Source organism: Calonectris borealis, chromosome 20 (genome assembly GCF_964195595.1).
Source record: "Calonectris borealis chromosome 20, bCalBor7.hap1.2, whole genome shotgun sequence".
Lineage (NCBI taxonomy): Eukaryota > Metazoa > Chordata > Aves > Procellariiformes > Procellariidae > Calonectris > Calonectris borealis.
The window spans coordinates 13,755,410-13,781,721 of NC_134331.1; the positions used below are offsets into that span (position 1 = coordinate 13,755,410).

The 26,312-nt window shown below is 60.9% G+C and overlaps 1 protein-coding gene across 1 annotated transcript; it reads left to right on the top strand.

The window, feature by feature from the left end:
• Nucleotides 1-5,156: 5,156 nt before the first annotated feature.
• Nucleotides 5,157-26,312, top strand: CYGB (cytoglobin). The gene is made up of 4 exons (XM_075169916.1): nucleotides 5,157-5,591; nucleotides 16,386-16,617; nucleotides 17,195-17,323; nucleotides 25,845-26,312. The coding sequence occupies exons 1-4, from the start codon at nucleotides 5,449-5,451 to the stop codon at nucleotides 25,905-25,907; spliced, it is 567 nt and encodes a 188-aa protein (XP_075026017.1). The 5' UTR covers nucleotides 5,157-5,448; the 3' UTR covers nucleotides 25,908-26,312.

Here is a 26,312-nt window from a genome sequence, read left to right on the forward strand (position 1 = left end):
GCAGCTGGCTGGTGCCTTGCCCATGCAGCCCCGTGGTGCTGGATCTGTCACCTGCTTCCTGAGCGAGCGCCTCTTGCTTCATCCCTCCCGGTTGCATCACAAGGCTTCAGTTTCCTCAAATCCCAGGGTGGGACTGGGGGTTTTTGCAACAGTTCCCAGGCCGGGACCAGGTTGGTCTGGGTGGGAAGTGCTCTCCAGGGCTGCCTCAGCAGCTTCTCGCCCTGCCCTGCCCTGCCCTGCTTGCGGGCACCGGGCAGCACCCAGCCCCGCTCACAGGGCCCCTCTCTGCTTCCTTTTGTTCCCCTGGATTTCCTAATCCATGGGGTTTTTTAGATGGTGTGGGTTGGTAGGGATTTTTTGGGGCGGGAGGTGGAAAGCTGACACAAGGTTTGAGAAGGTCTCACCCACCCGGCTCCCCTCTGCCTGCTGCTGCCGAGGGCCCTGCCTGGGTGTCTTCATCCCGTGCTCCCTTCCCGGGCATCACCCTGGCACTGCTGCCGTGCCGGTCCCCAGGCCGGTGTCCCCAGCATCCCACGCCATCCTGCTCCCACATGTGGAAGCTGGGGGCTCGGGGCGGGGTCCCCCTGGGGGGTTTGCTTTGGTGGCACCGCAGACCTCGGTCTCTGCACAAAGCTGCATCTGTTGGACTTTGGCCCCAGAGCAGATGAACCCTATTTCCATGTAAGAAGGAGAGTCTGGGCTGGTTTGGTTTAAACGCATTCCCCACCAGCTCCGGCAGCACCGCCGGAGGTCTGGTTTCAATCAGCGCAGGAATGCCAGCCCCGGCTTTGCGCCGCACAAGCAGCCTGGCTGCACTTCCCTGGGGCTGCCCCGGGCCGGGGGGGGACAGCAGCTCCCCGCGCTGTCACCTCCCTCGCCCGCTCTTCCCAGCCGTGTTGAGGACACGGAGCTGGGGAAATCCCAGTCTTTCGATACTACCGGTCTTTATGAGTAAATTAGCGACCGAGCGTGCCAGCAACACGGACAATGGCTGTGTGATTAAACCGGGATCCCATGACGTCCCGCGTGGGCTCACCACCCCCACGTGATGGAGATGCAGGCAGGGATGCAACCCCAGCTGGATCTGGGGGGTCCTGTTGGCTGTAGCCCCTTTTAACCCCCGGCATGTTGTCCTCCAGCCTGTTCCCGCAGTGACGGCTCGCAGGCCACAGGCGCTGCTGGTGCAGAGCTGGAGCACTGGGATCGCGCACGGGTCTCCTGAGATCAGAGAAGCTGGGGAAGGAATCCTGCAATAAGTACAGAGCATTTATAGAGGCTTTAGGCTAAATCCTTCCCTCCCGGGATGGCTGGCTGGAGCAGGCACTGCAAAGCCGTTTCCTAAAGTTTGTTATTCCTTTTCAGGCCAGGGCTTTGCAGTTGGCAGCAGGGCTGGATTAGGAAGCGGGAGAGAGAGAGGCGTTGCACGCTGGGGGCAATGCTGGGTGAGCCGGGCTGGCAACCCGGGGCTTTGTTTCAGCAATGTTCAGGGTGACAAGTCCAACATCTCCGGGTGAGATGGCACAGCAGCCCGGAGAGGCTCCGGGAGGAGGACGAAGGAGGAACACAACAACCCAACACGCACGTGTGTCCTGCAATAGCCCTCGGCCACGTCGGTGGGAGCAAAAATGACAACGAGCCCTATCAGCATCTTCCACCTCCCACCCTGTCCAGCTCAGAGGGAAAAGGGGCAGAGTCAGGGCTGCTCTTCTGGATGCCTTGGGCTTTACCACACTGAAGCCTTCAGCCTTATTTCACTTAAAATCCCGGGACTGCTCCTGTTCTGGCCAGGTCGGTGTCTCAAGGGTCCGGAGAAGTGGTCCTCGCTGGCCTCCCAGCACCACGCCAGCGCCAGGGGCTTGGGGCAGCTCCTGCAGCTCCTTCTCAAAGCACTCCCCCGGCTGCTCGCGGGGTCTCTTCCCGGGACCACCCCAGCTACTGGTGTTTGTCAGAAGGTCCCAGGGAGCTGGCTTTGCAGGGGACACCAGAAGTCACCCGCTTTTCTCCAGGAACTGAATAATGAGGCTGTCCTCATGCATGAGGGAAGGTGGGCTCAGCCCCGAGGGTCTGGATTTGGGGTTTCTGCCTTCGCCCCAGAGACAGTGGAGGAGTCAGGGGTGGGGATCTGCCATCATCCACATCCCACACGCCGTGGAGCTGAAGTCTCGGGTTTTTTGCCTTCACCTCCCACTCGAGGATCGGGAGCCAAGTACATTTCTCATTGCACCCAGCACGCGGGGAGGAGGAGAGGCAATGTGGGAGGGCACGGGGGGAGTGGGAGAAGCCGCCGGCAGGCAGGTACAGACCCCGCAGGAACACGGCACACCGCGAGAGAGGCTCGGAGGGCCTGGGAACCCATCCTCACCCGCTGCGCCGTGCAAATGGAGGACGGCTTGAACAGGCACTTGATCTCTCCCTGCCGTGCAGAAGCGGGGAGGAGCAGGCTGGGGCTCGGCCGGGCCGGGGCTGCGCTGGCAGGGTGGCACCGCCGTGCCACCTCATCGCAGGGACGAGTCCGTGGGAAGGAGGTGGAAAGCAGGAGAGCTGCAATGCTCAACTGGAGAGGGGAGAGGGATCAGGGTGTTGAAATGAATTGGGAACTGAGTGATTTCTTCCATACGGATTACCCAGGCTGGTCCCATCTCAGCCTTCCCGCTGGCCATGGGAACCAAGTCCTCTGTCCCCGTCCCTGAGCCCCGTGGCCCTGGGCCACCCTGCCACGGCAGCGGGCACCGTGCTGAGCTCCTCCCTGGGACAGCAGGCAGCGACCATGGGCAGCTTGGGCTGGGCAGGGTGAGCAAATGCCATCCCAGCCCTCAGGGCTGCCACCCCCCTCCGCACGGCACCTCGCACCCAAGGGACCAGGGGGTCGCCCGAGTCACCTCGGGGCTGTACAGGCTGGCAGGGCGTCGCAGGGCGATGCTGCCTGCCTGCCAGTGCAATTCCCAGCCGGGATTTTGCAGCAATGGTGTCAACGCAGCATCTTTCTCCTCTGGAACCAGTCGCCTCCTAACCCCGAGCCCTCGAGAGCAATAGCCGCGGGAAACCATGGAAACGGGCGGCTGGCGCGTGACAGCGTGTGCCTGCGCTCCTGCCCCTGATTTATGTCTCACGTCTGGGACGAGACGCAGAAGTTCCGGGCTGTCGGGTTTCGTTGGGATTTTGAGGCGGCAGAGCTTCACTCACCGTCTCCTGTTTGCGGAGCAGGATGGCACGTGGAGCGGGGCTGGGCTCCTGCCAGGGCCAGCTGTGGTGTCCCCAAAGCGGGGGCAGAAACCTTGAAAAGGCTGGGGGATTTCTCACTTACTTTTCTAATATTTTCTAATACTCTAACATTTCTAAACGGAGACTCTTGAGCCAAGACCCTTCGACTCCCAGGGCTGGGGAGCAGGGCGAAGCGCCCGCTGCAGCCAGGCTCACCGTGCAGCCAGGCACCGGGCTGAGCCCAGTCTTGACTAAGACACAAGGTATGAAAGCTTCAAAGAATCCCTGTCTTTAAACACACAGCAAGTAATAACTTGACGAATGCTCCACCTAGGTTATCGCCCGAGCGTTCATATTTGTCAGAATTTGAGTTTTTTCCCTTTTTGAAAGCGCTAGTGCTGCATTGCAGTCTTGCTCTGGTTTTAAGCTGGGTCTAAGCGCAGCGCCTCCTCCCCTGCACTTTTAAGGGAGGGCGATAAGCTTGGCCCTGCCATCCTGGGTCCGGAGGGGCTTCTCTGCTGCGTGGTGGCCACCTGGGGACATTGTAGTTAATATTTGAGCTCGGGCTAATCCCAGTGCCTAACGGACAGGAGGCAAATCCAAACTTTAAGCTGGCTGGTGAAAATCTGATGATTGGGAAGCCGGTGGTGGTGTTACTGGTGACCTGAATGAGGCCCGACCTCCAGCCGGGTAGGGTTGGCCACGGTGCTGTGTTTGCGTGCTGGTGGGTTCGGCAGCTTTGTGTCCCCGAGCCGAGGGGTTCATGGATGCATGGGGCTCCCACCCGCTTTGTCCCACTGCGAAGCTGGTGGGGGACCCACAGCGGGGGTCCCATGGGCAGCATCTTCTCCACCAGCTCTCGTTAGATCTACAAGAGCAAATTAGCTGACACCGCCGGTCTGGCTGCTGTTAACTGCGGCTGGTTTTGAGGAGGAATAACAGCTTTTTGCCTCGACAGCTCTGCAATTACAAAGCTGCGGCCCCCAAAGGGGCTCGGCCACCCCCAGCCCCTGCCTGCCGGGGTGTCAGAGCTGCACCCTCAGCCTGTCCATCCGTCTGTCTGTCTGCCCTGCGAGGCTGCGCAGCGGGTGCGGGAGGCGGCTGGGCACTCCAGGCTGCTTCTCTTGTCTCTGATCCCCCTCTGGGGGATTGTCGGTTATTACAAGCCTCTGTAGTATTTTCCTTCTCTGTGCAAATGGGCTGTGCTGCAGGTTTAATATGCCGGATTGTCAGGGAGCTGGAAATGGCATTTGGGTAAAAACCAGCCCAAAGGCACACACAGGGAGGCAGCGGGAAGCCTGGCGTGGAGGTGTTCCCGCGCTCCTCGCCCCTGCCAAGACGCCACCAGGAGCGATGCGATCGCGGAACGACAATAATATATTCATTTCACGAGTGCCTTAACTCTGGGTGCCTTTACACTTGGGTCCTGCCATGAGAAGGGAGAGCAAATTCCTGTCGTTAAAAACGTCCCCGTGGGGCAGACCATGATCTCCTTTGGGTGGCAGAGGCGCCGGCGGGTGGGGGTCCCTCGCGCTGCCCTCTCGCCCCGGCTCTCCGTGCAGCCCAGGCACCAGGGGCGAGCGAGGGTCCCTCCTCCAAAACACAACCGCTGGCAAAAGAAGGGAGCGCAAGGGGGAGAGCCGAGGCAGAGCTCAGCGCAGCCAGCGGTCGGGATAACTTTAACTCGGCACTTTGGATTCTGAATTTCCTCCGAGCTGTTTACAAGGGCTGAAAAAACTTCCAGCCCTAACCCGCCCCCCCAGCACCCTCCTGATGTTGCCCAGAACATTTCCCTCATCCCTCCCTTTCGGGGAGAAAAAAAAAGGGAAGGAGGGAGGAGTGGGAGAGAGGAGGAGAGAGGGAGAAAGTGAGCTCACGTTCGCACGTTGGTAAGGAGGCTGGTCTTGCAATGCCTTTGAATATTTTACTTTTAGGCAGTTCCCCATCAGTCAGCCACACACATCCGAGCCGAGCTGAAGCACACTACAGGCATGGACAGCACTAGGAGATCTGAAATCTAATCGCATGCATCATACCTCCGGGATATTTTTTTAAATTACATATATAAACACGCCGACAGGCAGCCGCGCTCGCACGCACACATACACATCCACACGTCGGCAGAGCCGCCAGCACCCGCACGGCCGCTGAGCAAACACCTTGTCTCTTCTCGCAGGATATACCCGCTCACACACATCTCTCTTTATCTCCTCCTGGCTTCCCGGAGGATCGTGCCGGCTGTTTTTCATGGAGAAAGTCCAGGGAGAAATGGAGATTGAGAGATGGGAAAGAAGTGAAGAGATTTCAGACGCAGAAAAAAAGGTTATTCAAGAGACGTGGAGCAGAGTATATGCAAACTGCGAGGACGTTGGGGTCTCCATACTCATCAGGTATTTAAAAAAACAAAAACAAAGGCAGCAGCAAATCCAGCAAAATCTCTCTGTAGCTGAGAAAGAGGCAGAACAATATATGTAACTGAACCGAAATGAGTGACAGCGAGTGGGGAGCTGGCTGGGTGTATTCGCTGGCGGGGAGCAGGCAGGGTTTCACAGCACTCCTCTGATTTCCACACCTTTGCGCCGGGTGGCGGCGGCGGGGGAGCGGGGGGAGCCTTGCGGGGACTTTGGGGGAGGCTGCTTCCCTCGCAAAGGTCACCTTAGCCCGCGGCCGGAGCTGGGGGGCAGCGGCGGCGGGGGAGAGCGGCGCCGGGCTCCGCTCGCCGGGCTTGGGTGGGTTGGGGGTATTTTTTTTTTTACCCCCCCCAGTTAGCTGCGTGCGGATGGCTTGGGTACGTAGCAGGCTGGCGGGTGAAATAATGCAAGTTGGGAGCCAAGATAAAACCCAAGCAGGTGTGTCTCCGAGGGCACCATCTGTCCCTCCGGCGGCAGCGTCGGCGGGAAGGAGAGCGCTGAAGTTGGCGGCGGAGGGGGCTGCGGGGGGCACAGGCAGGAGGGGGGCAGCGGGGGGCAGGGACCCAGCCGCCCCGGGCGCGGGGTGCGGAGCATCGCCCGGCGGCGTGGGGCTGTGCGGCAGGGACGGGCAGCTCACGAGCCCCGTGTCCGCGCCTGAAACCAAAACGGGGGAGACGCTCTCGAGGTGGGGAACAGCGGCAGGTGGGGTTTCTGGCTCTGTCTGGGGTGCGACCCTTGGCTGGGTACCCCGGGGAAGCCCAGCGGGAATCCCGCAGGGTCCCGCAGACGCCGGGAGTTTGGGGTATCAGTGGGGTGCAGCGCCAGCAGGCCGTTCCCCCGTTTAAGAGGGGAGAGGAGGACGGGCAGGGCGAGGAGAGGGGCAGGCGGGGCGCCCGCTCTGACCTGTTGGCAAACAGCAAAGATGCTCTCCGGAGAGACAGAGCCCCCCGCCACCCCGGGGAGCAGCAGCGCAGGGATCTCCCTGGTCAGGCTCCCGCCGGGACCCAGCCCCAGGCGCCCCAGGTCGGAGACAGGAGACTGGGCTGTGCCCTTCCCGTTCTGCTCCTGCAGCAGGGGCCTGTGGGTGCTCGGACAACCCCTTGGGTGGATGCGCTGTTTATTAATAATCATCCAAAAGTTTTCCAAGAGGCTGAGAGCTAATGCCGCGAGCCCACGGGATCTGCAGAGAGCAGAGGCTCCCCGGACGTGCCGGTGAGCAGAGCCGGTTCCCCTCCAGGCTCGCCGCCAGCACTGCAACGGGATTTTCCTAGCAAGACCCCTCCGCAGAGAATCCAAAATGACTTCTGAGTCCCCGCTCTGCCTCATTCTCAAACATTTCCTTCTCTCGGAGCCAGCTGGCGGCTGAGCCCATTCCCTCACGGCCCCCCGCTCCGCGTAGCCCACCGGCGCGGTCTGGAGGTGCGACAGCCCCGCGGCTGGGGACACCAAACCCACCTGGGCTGGGTTTGAAGCTGCACATGGCAGAGGTCTGGGGGATGCAAAATTCCGCTTTTCCCCGTCCCACGAGCTTCAGCATGGGGCTTGGCCAGCAGCCGTGCACGGCCAGCTCCTCGCCTGGCACCCAGGTCTTGCCACGGCTCCGTCCTCAAGCGCAGCCGGGTGCCCCTGCCCGCGAGCACAGGGAGGGCGGCTGGGTGCCCGCGGCTGGTGCCGAGGGACGCGTGGCAATGCCATGGGGGATTCACCCAGGGCAGCTCCTTGCTTTCGGTGTCCCTGTGTGCCGTCACAGGGCTCGGAGCAGGGCTGGGGACGAGGGGCAGGGAGGTGCGGCAGCGGGAACCATGTGGCTGAGCTCTGGTCCCAACTCAAACTTTCCCAGTAGAAGCTTCTGGTCCAGTTTTTTTTCCAGGGAGATTTGTGGCACCGTGGTGAGGGGTTTCCCCCGCTGTGCCAACAGGGCAGGACTGAGCTGGCTCCTTGGGAGCCTTTACATGCTTGGCCATGGCACGTGCCCTGGCACGTCCCAGCTAAACCCACCACCCGCTCCCTCAGCCAGAGCTTCCCTGGGGTGTTTAAAGTGCGGTCCGGGCTTTCGGTGCATGTCGCTGGGGATGGTGGTGTAATTTGGGAGAGTACCGTCCCCTCCAGCAGCACCGGCTGGAGCAGCGCACCAGCCTGCATCCCCCTGCCATGGCCCCAGTGGCCGAGCTGCCCCCCCGGAGCAACCCCCGTCCCCACAGAGGGCTCTGTGCTGCTGCCCTGAGCCCCACTCCCCCCGCAAGCTCCGACGAGCTCAACCTGAGCTCCCCGGGGAAGCGCACGCCTGGCGAAAGCAGGGCAGCCCTGGCCGGGGTTGGGAGCACCGGCGGCCGCCGCTCTCCCGGCTGCGCTTCCCAGCTGGCATCAGCCGCCGGGAGAAGTGGGTCACGCGTGGAGGCCGCCGGGAGCCCGGGCGGGCGGCAGCCGCTTCCCAAGACATGATTCAGCAGCTCCAGAGGTCGGGGCTGGGGAGGGGGCGGTGGGCGGCCGCCGGTGCGGTGCGAGCTGACCTGCCCAGCACGCTTTTGGGTGCGCACACATGCGATGTGCCGGGGGCTGAGAGCTGCCCCAGCCAGCCTCTGTGCTTTACCAGTACAGGGCTGGTGTTGCTCATCGCCTTGCTAGGGAAACTGAGGCAGAAAGTGATGTGCACAAGGGTGGCCGGGGAGAGGGAAGGGGGATGCACGGCTGTGGGCCCCCCTTTGGTGCAACCCCATTGTGCAGACCAGGAAAAGCAGGCAAAGCTGTTAGCAGCCACATTTCTGTTGTCGGGGTTGCGACCGGGCCGTTGCCTGTGCCTGGTGGCAGAGGGTCTCTCCATGCTTTCCTGCTCCATCCCCTCTCCATCCCTTCGGAGCTGCTGAGGGCTGGGAATTACTTTTTCCCATGTGGGAAGGGCTGGGGTTTGCAGCAGCTTTGGACATAAAGGGTTGAAATGAATCTGGGGCCTGATCCTGTGCCCCGAGGGCGGAGGCAGGGAGGCGGCGATGCCCACCCAAAAGGCAGTGATGGGGAGAGCTGCAGTGCCAGCGTCCCGCAGGAACCCAGTCCAGCTCCCTCTGCCCCTCCTTCAGCCCCTGCCCAGCAACCTCCTCCTCCACCCCCAGCCTTTCCATGCTTTGCAGATGGGGAAACTGAGGCACAGAGCTGGGCATCGCCAGCCCTGGTGGCTGCTGCTAGCGCTTGAAGCCATAGCAAACCCCTGCGGTCCTGCCAGCAGCACGGTGGGGTCCTGATCTCGCAGGGCCTCTGGGCTCCCGGGGACATAAACACGAATAATGGGGACTTCTGGCTGAGCAGCCACCGGATCATGGGAATCTGCGCTGTGTGGTTAAAACTATGTCGCTAATTGACAATTTCCTCGGTGGGGGAGCCTCGCGCCGGAGGGAGCACAGTCTCCTCGCCACGCTCATCTTCCTCCTCGGGAGCTCAGGGGCCTCTGCAGGCTCCGTCTCGCAGCCGCTGCCTTAACCCTTGCTGGGGCCGGGGCCGGGGCCGGGGCTGGGGCCGGGGCCGGGGCCGGGGCCTCGCCCTCCGCACCTGGGGCCGTGCCTGTCGGCTGGGTCGCTCCCGAGCGGGCACGCCGGCCAGCACGGCTGGGAGCCCGGGGCTGCAGCTCACCCGTAGCCTCCCCATGCCCCCGGGCTCGTTGCTGTGCCTCAGTTTCCCCATCTGTAATTTAGGAATCAGTCCTTTTTGAAAAACACCCCTCACTGGAGAGCTCACCGCAGGGGAGCCCAGGCGTGCGAGGGGAGCAGGGCAGCCTGCACAGCTCTGGCATCTGCATTAGCCCTCGCCCTGCGGCGCAGGAGCCCGTCGAGCAGGCGGCCGTCGCTCCCCGAGCATCCCCCTTTCCCTAACGCCCTCGCAATGGTTTATTGCCAATATCCCACGCTCCGAGACTGCGCTGGGGGATGCAAGCTCCCGGGCGGCTCAGCCCTCCCACTGCCCACCCTCCACGCACGCAGGGGCTGAGAGCACCCGGGGGAGCAGGGGTGAGCATCAGCGCGGGCTCGGGACCCTCGCTCCTTTGCAGACCCCGACTAAGCCCAGGGCGCCGGGGCTAAAACCGCAGCCTGTCCTGACCGTCACACGCGTTCGCTCCCACACCCACACACACATTCCACGGTCACAGATGTGGGACCACAAAACTTTACGGATCCCATCAGGGGATAAAACCCAGGGATAGTCTCTATTAGCTCCCAGGCAAATCCGCGCCAAATGTTAATGCCGTGCCAAGCGCAGGCAATGCAACCTGCCACAGCCACCGCAGGCTGTGCCGCATCCACGGGGTTTCTCCATCGCTGTTCCCTCCGTCTCCTCTCCAGACCCATCAGCTTTCCAAATTTCCAAAACTGTTACCTTCTCCATCACTCCTGATGTGCTCTTTTCCTCTCAGGAGGTGTAGGAGGGGAAGCGAAAGGATTGCCAAGGCAGAATCAGGCTCCCGGATTTCGACAGCTGCTTAGTGTGAGCTAACACACCTGGATTCAGACAGTTTGCAAAGAGCTTTGAAATATAAAAGCACTCCTTGGATGCCAGACGTTATTGTAAGTTTTAGGTTAAAATAGCAAAAAGCCTGAGTAATGAGTCTGGCAATGCAGAAAACCTTTTTTTTTCAGCTGAATCTAAAACAATGGGTTGAATCCACCCAAAAATGGCATTTAAAGAAATGATTTTGCAGCTGCCCCAAAGCCAACGTGTGTTTTGTGGAGGTGTCCATAGGGAAGGGGTCTGTTGCTGGCCGCTGACGGGTAAATTTCGGAGCAAAGCAGCTCGGAGAGATCCGCCTGCTGCAACATCTCGCGTTGAGATGAAAAGACCGACCTTCTGCGCGGCGATGGCCCTGTCCCACGGCCTGTCGCACGCTCGCCAATCATTGTGGTCAAGCTGGAGAGATGTTTTTCTGGAGACAAGGAGAGCCCGAGAGCAGCAGGGCTCTGCTCTGCTGACGAGGACACGCACGAGGAACATTTTCCAAAACAACAGCCCCCTCCATGAGCGGTGAAGGGGGCAAGTGCGGGTTTAATAAGCTCTGTCTGGAAACAGCCCCTTTTCGTACGGCTGCATTTCCTCTCTGACCGCAGCACCTGGAACCAGCCCTTTCGGCTGCTTCATGGCCAAGGCGGCTGCGGGGGATCCCTGCGGCACATCCCGCACCGGCCTCGGGGCTGCCAGCAGCTCTCGGGGTGAGAAGAGCCTTTCCCCGTCCCCTGTCACAGGGCTGCCCTTGCATCGCGTGCGGGCCGTGCCGGGCTAGAAAGGTCCCACTCGACACCCCGAGAGCTGCAAGGGCGTCCCTGGCCAAGGGAAGCAAAGGCACAGGGGGGTCGAGCGCTGTCCCCGGGTGGTTTCCCTATGGCTATGGCTGAGGACATGCTGGATGCGTTGGTACCAGCCCTGAAAATCCCTCCCCCCGAGCAGGAGGCGAGGGCCAAGTCTCTGCTCTGCTAATCGGCTCCGTTACTGGGGCTGCTGCAGCGGAGCGGGGCTGTACCTCCGAGCGCCCGTCTGCGGAGTTTCAGCGCTCATTAAAGGCAGGGAAATGTCAGGACAGCCCTTGCTGGGCCGGCAGGCGCTGAGCGCAGCCGGGGAACGGGGCTGGCTGGCCGGCCATCCTGCTGGAGCATGGCACCGGGGGCGAGCGGCCAGCGGAGCTGCTGGTAACGCTGAGCCGGGGCTGCTGGAAATCGGCACAGTGGTGTTGGAGAGGAGAGGCGGTGGCGGACGCCAGCAAAAATTGGGTTCCGGATTTTGTTGGAGGGATGGCAGGTCCCGGTGCAGGGACCACGTCCTTGTGAATCTGGGTTACCCCTCCTCTACCCGGCCGGGGGTTGTCTTCCACCCCAAACCCCTCTGCTGTCCCTGGGGGTCGGGGACATGCAGCTGGGCTCCAGCAAGCTCCATCCTCACTGTGCGTCTGCCTTAGGGGCAAGAATCACGTTTTAGCATCGTTTCCTAATACCCGTGGACCATGCTGGGCCACGCTGACCCCGCTGGGCAGAGCTGTAGGAAGGGTGCCCGGTGCAGGGGGAGATGCTGGTGGTGGGGTGGAGGGGGCCGACGTGGCCGTCCCTGCATGCTGCTTGCACCCAGCAGGCAGGGACGCGGGCAGGGACAGTGGTTTGGCAGCAGAGAGGGGCAGGGACACGCTCGTGGAGGATGAGGATGACGCTGTGGATGAAGGCACTGAGCAAAGGGGATTGCAAGGGCTGTAGGAAACCGGAGGCGTGTGGGAAGGCCACTTTGGTGCTGATAATTCATTTATCTGATGAAAGCTGTCCTTACCCCTAGCCTAAAGGGTCATCTACGTGGCCAAGAGGCTTTGGGCTGAATCTAATACGTGGTAAGGGAAGACAACAGCAGTGAGGACTTGGAGGTGCGAGTTGTGCACACACGAGCGAGCAGGACATGCCCCCGGGGGTTGCTAGCTCGAGCCCAAATGTATTTGGCTGCATCTTTGCTGCTGGGTCCTCTCCCAGGACACTGACTGGGGTGTGCTGGTCCCTCTGCCCTGGGCCGTCAGGGCCCCCGAGCATGGCTCAGCGTTGTGCTGGAGTCTGCTCCCGAGGCTTTGCAGCGGGACGTGGGCTTCACCTGGAGGAAGGCCAGCTACACCTCTTCTCCCTCAGCTGTGGAAGAAGTTGAATTTAGCACCGGGGGCTTGGCCCTCTTCCCTCCAGCCCTCCCGCGCCGGAGCTGGAGATGCTGCCCACCACCATCTCCACCGGTCCGCGAGCCCTCGGAGAGAAGACACGGGCAGAGCCGTGCTGCGGGGGCAAGCAGGCACCATCCTCGTCTTACTCCAGTGAGTTTTGCCTTTTTCTGTCTTGCTGGGCGGTGGCATTGACGTGACTGAGACCTTTCTCACCTTGGGCTGGGAGCTGTAAACACAGGCGGCACCCAGCACCCCTGCCCCAGCCTGAAAATAGGACGATAGGCTACAGGTGGCTGGGAGGAGCAGGGGCAACGTGCAGGCGAAGCGGTGAGACAGCCCTCAGCATAATAAATAGCAGCACCACACACCACCTGCCTACCCATTATCAGCTGCTTTGTAGGCACCCGAGCAGAAAGAAGTTGGAAGGGGAGGTTTGAAAAGGGACGCGGAGAGACTCCAGGCTGCGTTAGAGAGTTTCTCCCACGTAGAGGGACGAGGCGAGAGAAAACATGAAAGCATTGGTAGGAAAAATCTCGCAAAAAAAGTCTACAAGTGCTGGCTGGGGGTTCAGCTGAAGCCTCCCAGCACCTTCGAGGGCTCGCGAGCGTTTTTCCCCTGCAGTTTGCAAACAGGGTAAGTGAAGCTCAAGGGTTTAGGGGCTCGGGGGGACCAAGCGAGCAGCTTCCTTCCTCTTCCCAGCTGGGAAAGGAAGGAGATGGCTGGGCTTGAAGATTTCCTCCGTGCGGGGTTTGCTCTGCAGGGTCTGGGGAGAGGGAGGAAGATGGGGGAGACGGGAGGGGAAGTGGCGTCTCTCCTCCTGAACAGAAAACAGGTTTCCAGTGACTGCAGTGGTTTTGCACCTTAATTATTTCCTTTGGCTCTGCTACTGGGAACGGTCCTGCCCTTAAAGTTGTTAAAAGGGCAAAAGAGAGAGGAAGAGCAATCCTGACATCCTGTCCGTTGGGTCCAGATGTAGCTCACAGAGTACAAATTAGCGGGTACAGAATGGAATCGCTTAAAAAGAAATTTAATGAGATCGGTATGCAGGCATCTGGTTTCTATCAATCATCATTTTGTGTGATATGTAATGGTAAATATCATCTTTCTAATGACTCGGATGAAGAAGAAGAGCCCAAAACACACACACACACACAGAGCCAACAAAATTCCAGAGCCTGAGATTTTTTGACTCGAGAAAAATGTTCTGTAGATGGAAAAACCCCAACTGACACCTCTTCTGATTCGCTATTGTTTGAGTTATTTTATTTCTTCCTTTTTTTCCTCCTTTCCTCTGGTTATATTTAACCTCCGTGTTAAATTAATCTTCTGTGTTTATCAACAACTACCGCTGAGTGAGCCTCCATCCCTCCTTCGTGGTTCGACAGCTCAGGCGCTTGCTCCAGGCCACAGCTCTGGCCGCGGGCGCCGGCCCGCTGGGCCCTGCGGGGAGCACTGGCCGGGGAGAGATGGCTGCGGGGCGCTGGCCGGCCTCGCGTTTGCTTTTCAACTTGCAGCCAGGATGCTTTGGGCTCCCCTGTTTCAGTCCTGCGCCGACGAAAGCGAGCGGCCAGCGCAGGGGGCTGACACGAGGGGCAGGGCGGTGCTGGTTCTGCCTCCCTCCAGCACCACTGCGTCCCTCTCCAGGCCCTTGGGGAAAGCTGCTGGCTCGGCCCCCGCGGGGGCATCGCCTTCAGGGGCTGCGAAGTGGGGGAAGGCTGGGAACCAAACATTCGGATCCCTCACTGGCCTGGTCTCCCCCAGGTTGGGGACGTTTGGGGGTTTAATCAATCTTGGCTCCTGGCGTAGCCGGCCGAAAGCGGCAGAGAGGTGGAGGTGATGCCGTGGGAGAGGCGCGAAGCCCCAGCGGCTCCTTTCGGCCCCTCCTTGGCGGGGGATGCTGCGATCCCCGGCGACGCGGGGCTCCGTCCCCCTTGCGCTGCCCCTTCTGCTGAAAGAGCCTGGCTCAGACCAGGAATTTTCCTCAGCTCGTCCCCTGGGTCTCCACAACACCATACCTCGAGCTGAGATCAGATGGGGCTCTTCAGGGAACTTCCGATGCTTTGGGATTCAGAGGCTTGCGTTTATCGGCCCGGGGCAGTCTGTGGGCAGCAGGTCCCGCTTCCAGCGCCCGGGGGACGCCTGCCAGAGCCGGAGGGTGAGGGGGAAAGGATCCGCTGGCGGGGATGGCAAAACCCTTAGCTCCGACCTCGGCGGGGTGCTCGCTGCCCATAGCTGGAGGGCTTTGGTCTCGAGGGCCCAGGGATGGGGAGGGATGGATGGGGGGAGAAGGACGCTGGGGCCGGGTGGAAACAATGGTCCCATTAAAACAGAGAGGAACATTTGTCCTTCTGTTGGGAAATGCTTGGGCAGAAGTCTTGAATCCCGGGAACGGTGCTAGCTGCGTGGCCCCAGCCGGCTCCGTCCCCCGGCCAAGGGACCGGTGTCCATCCCCGACCACCTCTGTGACAGCTCCGGGCTGAAGGGTATGGACGGAGCATCTCTGTGGCGACAGGGGCTGGAGACAGCCCGGCCTGGAAATGATTTCTCCTGACAGGGACCAGATGTGTCAGGAGGAGCTTTGCCGGGGGGCGGCTGCACAACAGGAGGAGTTCTGTCACAGGTCCCCTCCGGGGTTCAGAAGCAACACCTTATCTCCCCCTTTCCACCTTCCTTCCTCCCCCGCCCTTTCCGCGCGCACTCTTCACACCTCCGAAACCTATTTTGGGCGGTCTGATGAATCCCAGATGCCTCGGGGAAGCAACAGAAGCGGCGGTGCGCTCCAGGCGCTGCTTCACGCCGCTTCCTTGGCAATGCCCCCAAGCTTTCGCAAGCCGACGGAGCGGGGGAAGGAAGGGAGGGGGGAAAAGGAGGATAATGAAGTGGTAAGCGAGCCTGGTCCTCAATATTGCGATTATTCATGGAGTGGTGAGTGGGGAAGAGGATCCCGCCTGGTCCTGGAGGGAGGTAGGGATGGTTGGGAAAAGGGGTGGGATGGGTTCAGATGGTTTGGGATGGTGCTTGGGGAGGGGGTTACGGCAGTCTGGGAGAGGGCAGGAGGCAGCTGGGTGTCTGTCTGGAGCCGGGGACAAAGGGGATGATGGGGGACAGCCCTGGGAGCTGTCTGCCATGTCCTGAGCATCCTTCGCTGGCTCCCGTCCAGGTGAAGGGGGGCCCAGGAGGAGGCAGGGGGAGCTGGGTGAAAGGGGGCAGCAAGCACTGCTGTTCTTTCCCGTGTAAATCGGTGGAAGGGGGTGGTTAACACGACTCGAGGGTCAGCCTCGGCTGCTGAGAGCGACCTGCTGCAGTGCTGGCATTGATGGTGCTGGTATCGGTGGCCCCAGACCTGCACCTTGTCACCTCATGCCCTTCAAACCCCCCCAACCCTCCTGCTCCCCAGGGAGCTCAACACATCAGCTGCAACCGCAGCTTCATTTGCTTCAGCTGCATTTCATTGGGGTTGATTTAATCCTGCAGAAAAGAGGGTCCTCAGCCCCTCAGAGGGGCAGGCTGGGTGTTTGGGGCATCCTCGTGCTGGGGGAAATGGCTCCTGGCATAGATGAGCAGTGCTGTGTGCTCAGGGCTGAGATCTTGCTGGAGACTCTGGTGGGGCTGATCTGTGAAAGTCAGGGGTGTCCTGGGCAGGGGGAGACTATTTTGGGTGGCAATGCAGGAATAAAGCCCATGGGGCCAGGAAGCTGCTGTGGGACTGGGGAAGAGGGGCCGAGCGGGGCTGGCTGGGATAGAGAGAGGTTTTCATGCTCATGTCCAGCTCTCTGAGGCAGGACGCGATGTTCTGATGTACGTGGGCAAGAATACAGCATCTGGCACGCCTGGGTGGTGTCTCTGGGTGTCAAGAACTCAGTCTCGCCTCTGCTTTGTAGATGAACATCCAGCTGCAATGCCCTTGTAGCAGATAGGGAAGGTTGGGGAGAAAGGCATTAACCTGCTGATTTTTAGGCAGCTGAATGCCACAGTTCCCAGGGAATTCAATGAGAAAACCAGCCCCGGCTGTGTTAGATGCCAGGGGTGGTTTCCAGCACCTCCACCACTCCATGCTTTGCTTTAACCTCTCAGCCTGCTCTCGCCCTCCTGATGGTATTTCACGTTTCTTGAAGGTTTTTTGTCAACTTCCCATCGGCCAAGCAGTACTTCAGCCAGTTCAAGCACATGGAGGACCCGCTGGAGATGGAGAGGAGCTTGCAACTGCGTAAGCACGCTCGGCGGGTCATGGGTGCCATTAACACTGTGGTGGAGAACCTCAATGACTCCGAAAAGGTCTCCTCTGTTCTGGCCCTGGTGGGCAAGGCCCATGCCCTCAAGCACAAAGTGGAGCCCATCTACTTCAAGGTAAAGGATGGGAGCGAAAAAATCTCTGGGATGCTGTAGAAATTAGGAAGAGGGCAGGAGAGAGGGAGCCGTGGCGAGCCGGTGCCGCCGGTCCTCGCCCGGCGGAGGTTGGGTGGTCGTGGGGGTTGCTCCCCAGGTGGCTGCAGCGTCCCGCTGCGACGCCGTCCCGTGCAGACCACCGTTCCAAACACAGCCAACGCCGGAGCTTCAAGTACCTCGCCCTGCCCGGGGAAACCTGCCTGCCTGCGTCCTGCCCGCAGCCCCTCCGGCATGGGGGTGGCCGTATATCCCTTCTTTTAGAAATCAAGCATGACTGAAGGGACTAAATAATTTGAGGTGCCCAAATTAGGGAGATGCTTGAACCTGCAAGCAGCACCCCATGGTGCCCGGGTCTCAGCCTCCCCCCTGCCCGGGCAGGCTGGGTACCTGCCTGTTCCCCGGGGTGTCTGTCCCGCGGAGGGTTGTCACTCCCAGAACTCAGCCACAGGACTAAATTGGGGTTTTTAGGAAAAAGCTAAATTTGCTGTTAGCCGCTCCCTGGAGAGTAATTAACCCCTCGCTGTCCGTCTCCCTCCAGAAACTCACTGGGGTCATGCTGGAGGTCATTGCTGAAGAATACGCCAACGACTTCACCCCGGAGGCGCACGGCGCCTGGACCAAGATGAAGACCCTCATCTACACCCACGTGACGGCGGCGTACAAGGAGGTGGGCTGGGCGCAGTACCCCACCGCCACCCTGTGAGCGGCCGGCGGGGCCGGGCGAGGGGCAGGGAGGGCTTCGCTCACCCCAGGACTTCACTCTGGTCTCTTCTCAAGATCTTTGCTCAGTCTGGGGAGCCCGGTAGGGCCAGCTCTGTTAGCTGCCAAGTCACAATTTGATCTACAAGGGGTTTAAAAACAAACTAAATAAGCCAAAAAAAAAAAAAGAACCACGAAGGGTGTGGGTGGGTCGGGGTGAAGCAGTTGCAGGGGACGCTGGAAGGGGATGCAGAGCGCGAGGGGAGAGCGTTGGTCATTGGCTCCATCTTACTGTCCTGGCCCGTCCATCACCACCCCCCAAATCCTGCACCTCACTTGCGCCATCTCAAAGTCCCTTGCACAAGCTCGGCTGTGTGGCAGTGACGTGCAGCCCCGACTGCTGACAAATGACATGACCCCTGTTTTCCATGCAAAGCCCCCGGATAACCCTGGCTCCTTGCTTTTGGGGGCACGATGCTTTATGGGGACCGCCGGCTGCCCAGCTGGCACCGAAAACGCTTTGCTTTGCACTTTCTCTACTCGCCTGGCAGGGTGGCAGGGCTGATGGCTGCGGCCGGAGCCGCTCTCGGCTGTCCGTCGCGCTGCACCGCGGTCCGGCAGCAGCCCTCGCCTCTCCCGTCGTCCTCAGTCCCTCTCCTTGGCTGGCTCTTGCAAACCCTCCTGGGGCTGGAGGGAGCGGGGGGTGGGAGAGACGCGCTCCCCCAGCGTGAGAGTGTGGGGAAGGGGGGGCTGCCCCCCCGAGGCTCGGAGCACGGCGCGTGGGTGGGATCCCTGTGCCAGATGCAGGGAGCTGGTGAGCCCACCCGCCTCCCTTCCGCTCCCGTGGGCAGCAGGGACGTGCACGAGGATGGGCTCGGGTGGCACACGTGCCATTGCCTGGGAGCTGGCGGGCGTAGGTCCGTCTGTCCGGCAGCAGGGCGGTGCAGGGACGTAGGGCCGGGGCGGCTCTGCCCCGCTCGGTGGGAAGGGGGGCTCAGGCTGCGATCAGGAGGGGGGAAGATGAAGTGGATACAGCAGGAGGGATTCCTGGGTGTGAAGAAAGGTCCCTGCTCTGTTAAAATTAATAAATAACTTGTTGCATAGAGCATATTCCCGCCCTCTTGCTGAAACTGGGTTCCTTCAAATAAAGTGCCTGGCAGAAATCAACCCACGCAGGAGCCGCGTCCCTCCTCGGGGGCCGGCGGTGCTCCTGCCCGTGCCTGGCAAAGGGCTCTCCCCCCCGGCCCCCAAAACGAGACGCGGCTGCAGGGCTCAGCACTCATCCTGCCAACACTGACTCAGCCTGAAGCTGTGGGTGAGTCTGCTTGGTTTCTGCCTCAGTTTCCCCTTTGGTTACAAAAAAGGGAGGAGCAGCCCCGCTGGCTCCTGCACATGTGCCCTGCTTGATAGGGTGCTCTGGGGACTGATGGGTGAAAGTTTGGGGATGAAGCATCAGATGTGCTAAGACGCTTTGGCATCCTCGCCACCTGGTATTTCCCAAAATGTCTCTGTTATTTTTAAGGCTCTAATGTTAAAGGCAATGCTACCTATTGAATTGGGGGGGGTCCCTTCTGAGATTTCCTCTGGCCTCATTCCACTACTGCTCTCGAGAGCTTTCAGCTTTCCAGGAGAGACCAGCTCCTCTCCTGGATGTCGGCTTGACAGGCAGCGAGCCCACGGTCCCCGGCTGGGATCCCCGCGGCCGCGCTGGGGACGTCCCTGCTGGAGGGGACAGCAGTTACCCTCCCCGGGGCTGACCCTGACCTCCCTCCTCCGGAGCAGCCAGCCAGAAACTCCTGCTTTGCTCACCCGCAGCCAGTTCGTCTGTGCTTTTAAACGTCCCCTGTTTCTGGTGTTTTGCTCCCATGCCGAGGGGCTCCTCTGCCCCCAGGCCTGGCACCGCCGGGGGTGGCCAGCACCAGCTGCCCGCTCCCAGAAAAGCTCCGTGGGGTTTTCCCCTTCCCTCTCCGTCTGTAAGAGCGGGTTTTGCTCAGGATCCGTGGGAAGCCTTACGGAGGGGCAAACCTCGGACCCCAGCCCTGCTCCTCCCGTCGCTCGTGCCATGATGCCCGTGCCTGGGCAGCGACCCCGGGGACCACCGCTCAAAGCAGCGGCAGGGGAGATGCCTTCTCCTGTTCCCTGGGCTTGGTCAGACACAACCCAGAGTTTGTGCCATCGCCCGGTGCCCTGGCTCTGGGCAAAGGGGGTCTGGGGAGGGCTCTAAACCTCTTGGCTGCGTTCCCCAGCGCTCCTCGCCTTCCTGCAGAGCCCTGGGACCAGGGCTGGTCCCAACACAGCCCCGGGGACCAGCTACTCCACTGCAGCCACTCTCTCTGGCCTTGCAGTTCTTTCCTCCCTACGTCCCCCAGTAACACAGTGGAAAGGAGCGTGGAGCCCGGAGCGACGGCACGTCCCGGGTGTAGATAGAGGCTGGGGTGGGAACCACTGCTCAGGGCACGGCTGCCCTTGGCATGGCAGCGTGCAGGCTCAAGGGGTTTATAAAGGGAAGGGACGGGCACAGGGTGACGAGTGATGCCGCTGTGCTGATGGGGCGGGCTGTCACTTGGAGTCAGCACCCCTGAAACTCAGCCGGCCAGCCTGCGCCCATAAAGGTGCCAGCAGCTGACGCCGCTGGCTCAGGTCCGAATGTCAAGGCAGCTGCTCGTCCCTTGCACAGTGGGCAGAGGCGTCTTTCAAACGGCAGCTGCTGGCCGGGGTCAGGATTAGGCCCGTGCAGATGGGAAAAGACCTGTGCAGTCATTGACTTTGCTCCAGTGCAAGGCTGGAGCGCGATCGCTTGGAGCAAGCTGTGAGGTGGTTTCTGTGGGTGCATCACGGGACTCAGGAGCGCAGCTCCACCGATTTCTGCCAAAACCTCAGGGCCAGCAGCGCATATTTTCGATGAGTTCATGTACTCCCCGTGCTCTGCAGATGCTGGGCCAGGGCTGTTTCCGTACAGAGATGTTTCATCTTTAGACAAAGTTCACACATTAACCTTTGAGGTTAATGTTCTCCAGGTGGAAATTTTATTTTTCAGCGCAAACCCTTCCTCTCCCTTCACACAACCAGAACTGAGCTCGGTCGCGATCAGCAGGGAAGTGATTTTGGGGTGGCTGGAAAGTCCCCGTGTTCATGCCCGACCCACCCGAGTGCCTTGGCTTTGGGGGAGCAGCAGTGAGGTCCCCCCACCTCACCTTTGAACGGGGCTTGGTTGTTTCTTCTTCTTTTTTTTTTTTTTTGCCTCCCTAGAGAAAACTGACCCCTGACCTCGCGTGCCCACGCGTGCGTGTGCTGCGCTTGGGGTTTTTTCCAGGCACATTCTTCTAAAGCAAATCCAGATGTGTGCAGCTGCTGTCCCTCGAGGAGCCCCCCCCAGCCAAGTTGCAGGCCAGTCGAATACATGCAAACAAAAACGTGTTTATTTTTACCAGCTCTGTAGGAAGTAAGATGAAGTGGGGAGGGCGGCCGGGGCAGAGCTCGCGAGGGGAAGAGACGGAGATAAAGCGAACGCCCCCTCTTCGCCGCCCGCGGCAGAGCAGGCATTGCTTAAATCGGGGAAACTTCTCATCTGGGGAGAGATGAAAATGAGCAGAAAAAGGAAAAAATACCATTCCAGAGTGACAGGGCTGATAAATGCCGTGGGGCAGAGCGAAAGGGAGGCCGGGTCTTGGCCCTGCGCACAGAGCTGCTCCCTGTTCCCACCAGCCCCGTCGCTCCCCCCGCAGCCGGCGGGGACCCCCCGCCCCCCTTCCCTTCGGGCCCTGCTCGCTGGGGCCCAGCGCTTCACCGCGCGGCGCGCGTGGGTCGAGATAAGGGCGCTGCCCACGCGCGCGTTGGGCTCGGCTTCGCTCTCCTTGGCGGTGGCAGGTAGGGACCGACTTGCAAAGTGATCCCCCAAAATTCACGGGCGAGAAGCTGGGGGCTCAGGGCACGGCACTGGCACGCGCTGGGGACCGGTCGGTCTCTCCTCTTCCCTGGGGGGGACCCCCATGTCCCCCAGCCCCATTCGCCTTCCCCAGGGACGCTGCCGGGCTGCTCCTGCTCGCTCTGCTCCTCTCTGACGCCCGTGCCGCTGCGGCTGCCCCCGTGCGAGCCAGCCAAGCTCAGCTCGGAGCTCTGTAACCAGGGCAGGATCCGGCCCCTGGCTCAGCCAGCGCCTCTGCAGCCGCGTCAGGGCTGGGCTCGGACCCGGGCCCGGGTGGGCACGCCGCCGTGCCCCTGCCAGCCGCAGACGGGTGCCGAGTGAGGGGGGATTTGGCGTCCCCGGGGCAGGGTCCCCGCCGCGCACCTCGTCCTGGCTCCCTCTGGGGCACCCGCTGATATCAACCAGCTTGTGTCCCCCACCCCAAGCTCGACGCTGCGCTTGGTCAGAGGGAGCTCAGCGCTGGAGGGAATGGGAAGCACTAGGCTCAGATCCCACCCAGCCCGTCCCCCCCGCCATGGCCAGCGCTCCTGGCGGGTACGGCTCCGCATACCCCGGCCAGCTAGAGAGACACCCAGCGCCACCCCAGCCGCTCGGACAGGGAGCCCTTAAGGACCTTGTGCCACCGCCCTCGTCTTCTCTTTCGGCGAGACAAATCCCCACGGCCCAGGCATCCGAGCCGCAGGCTCTCCCGGGGGAATCCTCTTGCATCTCTGACAGTTTACTCCAGTTTGCCCCAGTAAAGGCGATCCCAGCGTCTCCCTGCTGTCTGGGGAGGTGCCCAGCGACTTCAGTGGGGACCAGATTCCGGCTGGCTGGCCCCTGGCGCAGGAGCTCAGCCTCCCCTGCCCCGAGCCGTAGGGAAGCCGCCCCGGTGCGCCGATGCCAGCGCGAGGACTGCTCGGGGCCAGCACCGGTGATGCCAGACGACGGGTGGAAGGGAAACCCAGGAGCTAACCTTGGACCAGCTTATCGGAAAGGGAGGGATAAAACTACCCGCCTGGGTCTGATCTGTTTAACAGACTGCGACGCTAATTATTTTCCATAGCTGAAGTTGTCTCTAATTGTTAGTATGTCTTGACCAGTCCCACCGTGACCCACAGACATGAGCCGGCGTGGTCTGATGTAACTCCGTGTCCTTCCTGTTACTGCTGCGGATGCTGTTCATGTACGTGTTTCTCGGCGCTTCCGTGCTGGTTTTATACGTGCCGTTTCGTGTACGATGGGTGTAACTTGTTTTTCTTTTTGTAGGTTTTTAGTATGTTTGTAACCGGACAGAATGGTGTTATTAAACCGAAACTTGTATCTTCAATGGATAAATCAATCAAACCCCTGCAGCTCTTCTTGGTTTCTTTCCAGTGGGCTGGGGGGCTGCGGGGGGCTGCGGGGGGCTGCCCTATGGCGGGGCACGTCTGTGGGTGCCTGCTCGCTCCGGGAGCTTTGCAGCTGGAAAGCAGCAGCAGAGGGAGGAGATGTGCCCTCCACAGGGTGGTGGAGGTGCCCGGGGGCGTTTTGCTGACGGGCTCAAGCGAGGAGGGGAAGGTCCGCTCCTCCTCCGGGCTCTTTGCTTGGCTTCCAGGTACGTTGTGCAACCCTGCGGGGGCTCTCCCTGCATCAGGAGCTGTTCCCGTGCCTTCGCCAGCCCGGCCAGCCCAAAATGCGTGCAGGGAGGGTGAGCTGCACGGGGCCGGCGGGGACCTTCCCTAACAGACATCCTAAGGCACGTGAACGCGGGCAGGCACTGAGACGAAGGCTCCTCTGCGCTGCGGGAGGCAGCAGGGCAGAGCTGGACGTGGAACCTTGTGGTGATGACGGCCACAAGATGCAGCAACCACGACCTCCAAAGACTGTGAGATGGTTCCCAGCCTTTAAAAATAACAAATGGCTCCTTGAGCAGCAGAAGCCGAGCTTTCCGTGGCTCTGTCCCACGCGGCTCCTCCTGCGCCCCACGCTGCGGCTGAATCGTGTTGCAGTGGGATGGGTCCCAGCACGGTTGGGTCACGTTGTGGTTTCCCTCCGCGGGTCTTTCCAGCTCCCTCCTTTGCAAAACAGGCCCGTGATGCATTTGAGACCTCTGTCAAACTTGGTTGCTGCTGGCCAACCTTTTCAAAGTTGTTAGCAAAAGACAGATGGACAGACAGACAGACAGACAGTCGTGCGTTACGGTCCCATAAGCCCATTTCTTCGGGATGCAAGGCGTGGAAAAGAAATCCGAGCAATCCTTTTTATTGTGCTCCTCTGCTGATGCCAGGTACATCAGCACGAGTCAGAATGGGCTTTCAGGGAAGGGAAAGCTCATCCCGCCGGGGTGGTAGAAACCACCAGCACCTGGCCACAAGCAATTTTAAGGGGAGCTACCCCAGCTTCGGACCCCGGTCTGAGGCTGGGGGGGCCTCAGTGCAGTCCCAGAGGGAGGAGGGCAGAGATCGGTGCCTTGGAGGCTGCCCAGGGTCTTGGGGAGCCTGGTGCTGGCTTGTCTCCCGTGGGGCTGAGGGCAACGATGATGTTCTGCACGTGGCAGGGTAGCACTTGGCGTGGGCAGGCACTTGAGCTAGTCTGGGGTCCCCAGGCTACAGGGACTGGGGTGGCCATGCAAGGGGAACCTATCTCTTCCCTTACAGCTTAGCCAAAGCAAGCCCAACCAGCCACGGCCACGGAGAAGGGACTAAAGGCCAACCCACCTGGGGAGGGGAATAACTGCCCGGTTCAATCTGTCTTCTCCTGCTGCGTCTTTTTGGGGGGGAAAACTGCTTGGTGCTGTTAATGCAATTAATAAGCTGTCCTCGGAGTCTCCACCACATCCTGTATATGCTTTCAGGCGGAAGCGAGCGGTCAGCAAAGCCCACACGCTGCTATGCTCCAGATGGGAAATATTGGCTTGGAAACCACAAGCAAAAGGACCGGCCGGCTCAGGAGTGGGGAGGTTGTGGTGGGGACGTGAAGCTCCTCGGCCTTTGCACACCGGGCCGAGACTAGCCAGAACCAGCGGTGGCCGGAGGGTGCTGACATGGGGCTGGTTTTTCCAACGGCTTGTTGAAAAGGAGCCGGGAATTTCAGCATTACCTCGCAGGGAGAAAATATGTACACAGTCCTTCACTTCGTACTAATATTTACCCCCAGATCCCGTCACTTCGGGGTGGCTGTGACGATCGCGCCGTGACCCGGACCCTGCGGCCATGCCAGTGCTCTGCAACGTTGGTGGAAAAGGAGGCAGAGTAGGAGGCTGAGGCTCGTGGCGCACTGGAAAGTTGGCCCAGGCACCAGGGTGATGGGCTCACACCCTCCTGCTGCCCTGTGCCCAGGGCGGGCTAAAACCACCTTCCAAGTGTCACAGCCTGGGCATGCTGCTTTCCAGGAGGGAGCCGGAGGACATCCAGCTCTCAGACACCACCTCGGTGGCCCCAGTGATGTTTTACGGGCTGGGGAGCGGAGGGAGAGGGGAATTCGATAGCTGAGGCATGGCACGGGCTGTGCTCCCAGCCCGTCCCCTGTGCTCCAGCCCCGGAGAGCCCGTCCGCCCACACCGCTTCCACGGGCTCCGGCGCTCCCTGCCCCGCGCCTGCCACGTGCTGCGGGAATTGCGCTCAGAGGTGGCTCAGGGGTGCCACATCTGCGCCGTGTGTCCGTATCCCACCGCGCCCAGTGACAGCCAAGGGGAGAGCCAGGGGTTACTGCGAGGGACAGGCAGAAATACATCTGCAAGGGGGAGATTAGAAAGGAGAATATGCAATAACTGCGCTGCACAAATACCTATTAAAACCCAGCCCGCGGGAGCTGGCGGTGAGGAGAAGTCCTCCCTTGTGTGCTGGGTGGCACAGGGCGAGAAACCTCGGGGCATGGAGCCCGCAGGCTCCCACCGGCTTGGGGGACACATCCCTCCTTCTTCTCCATTGTCCGCCTCGAGATAACAGCCAGGAGCTCCAGACTTTGCTGTACCGCCCGCCCTGTGGCCACCCTCACCAGTGCGGGGTTTTTGGCGGCTGCTTGCTCCCTTTTTTCCCGGGGGAAAAAAAAGCAGGAAAAAATCATCCCACCCCGATGAGGCTGACACTGAGCAGGAGCCGGCCCTTCCTTCCGCGCCCGGCTCCTCTTCAGCTGTGCCGGCTGATATGGTTTATCTGAGCAGCGCTGAATGTAAACGCTGTCAGCGCCGGCCGGGATTAATTCCCGGGAGTTTGGCAGCCGAGAGATGAAATAACAGCGCTGGGGGGGAAGTGCATATCTCAGACTGAAAAATCCTCCCGGCTAATTTACAGACAGGTTTCTCTTCTCCCGGCACTCTTGAGAGGGAGCAAAGCTGAGGGTAGAGGGAGGATGGGGGAGAGGACCAGGAGGAAGAGGAGGAGGAGGAGGATGGCTCCCGGGGGGGCAGGCTGCCTCCTCCTCCTCTTCCTCCCCGCTGGGCCCCAAGGGAGCGGGGAGGATTGGGAAACCACGCTCGCCCCACGCGCAGGAGCTGGCCCCGCGGTGCCCAGACGCGCTCGGCCCCGCTGCCAGGGACCCAGGGGGTGGTGGGGGACAGGACCCGCAGCCCCCAGCCCAGCCGAATCGCTCTCTGGTTTTGCAGGACCCCCCGGGTGCTGGCGGAGGAAGCAGCGCCGAAGGCACCGAGGTGCTCCCGGACACCTGAACCCGGGGAGCCGGCACCGTGCCCGAGAGAGGAGCCTCCCCCTGCTCCCTGCTCGCTCCGGGGCGATGCGCGTCAGCCCGGGGGCAGCTGCCATCCCCGCAGGAACGAGCACCGGCTCCCCTCTCTTTGGGGAACCTGCCGGCAAAAAGCACGTTCCCGTTGCTGGGCGCATTAAACACGGCGAGATCACCCGAACCGAACAGCTTTGCTGCTGGGAGGATTCCGGTCCCCACGCGGATGGGACACCTATTGCTGTTTAGTACAAATCTTTTTTATTAACTGACAAGTATATTTGCTTTAAGGGAAAGCTTTAGAAAACCACCCCGCAGATGCTGTTGTTTGTATATTCGATCAGTCTTGAGGCTGATGTTCCAAACAGCTCCTGAAATAAAATAATCATCGGGC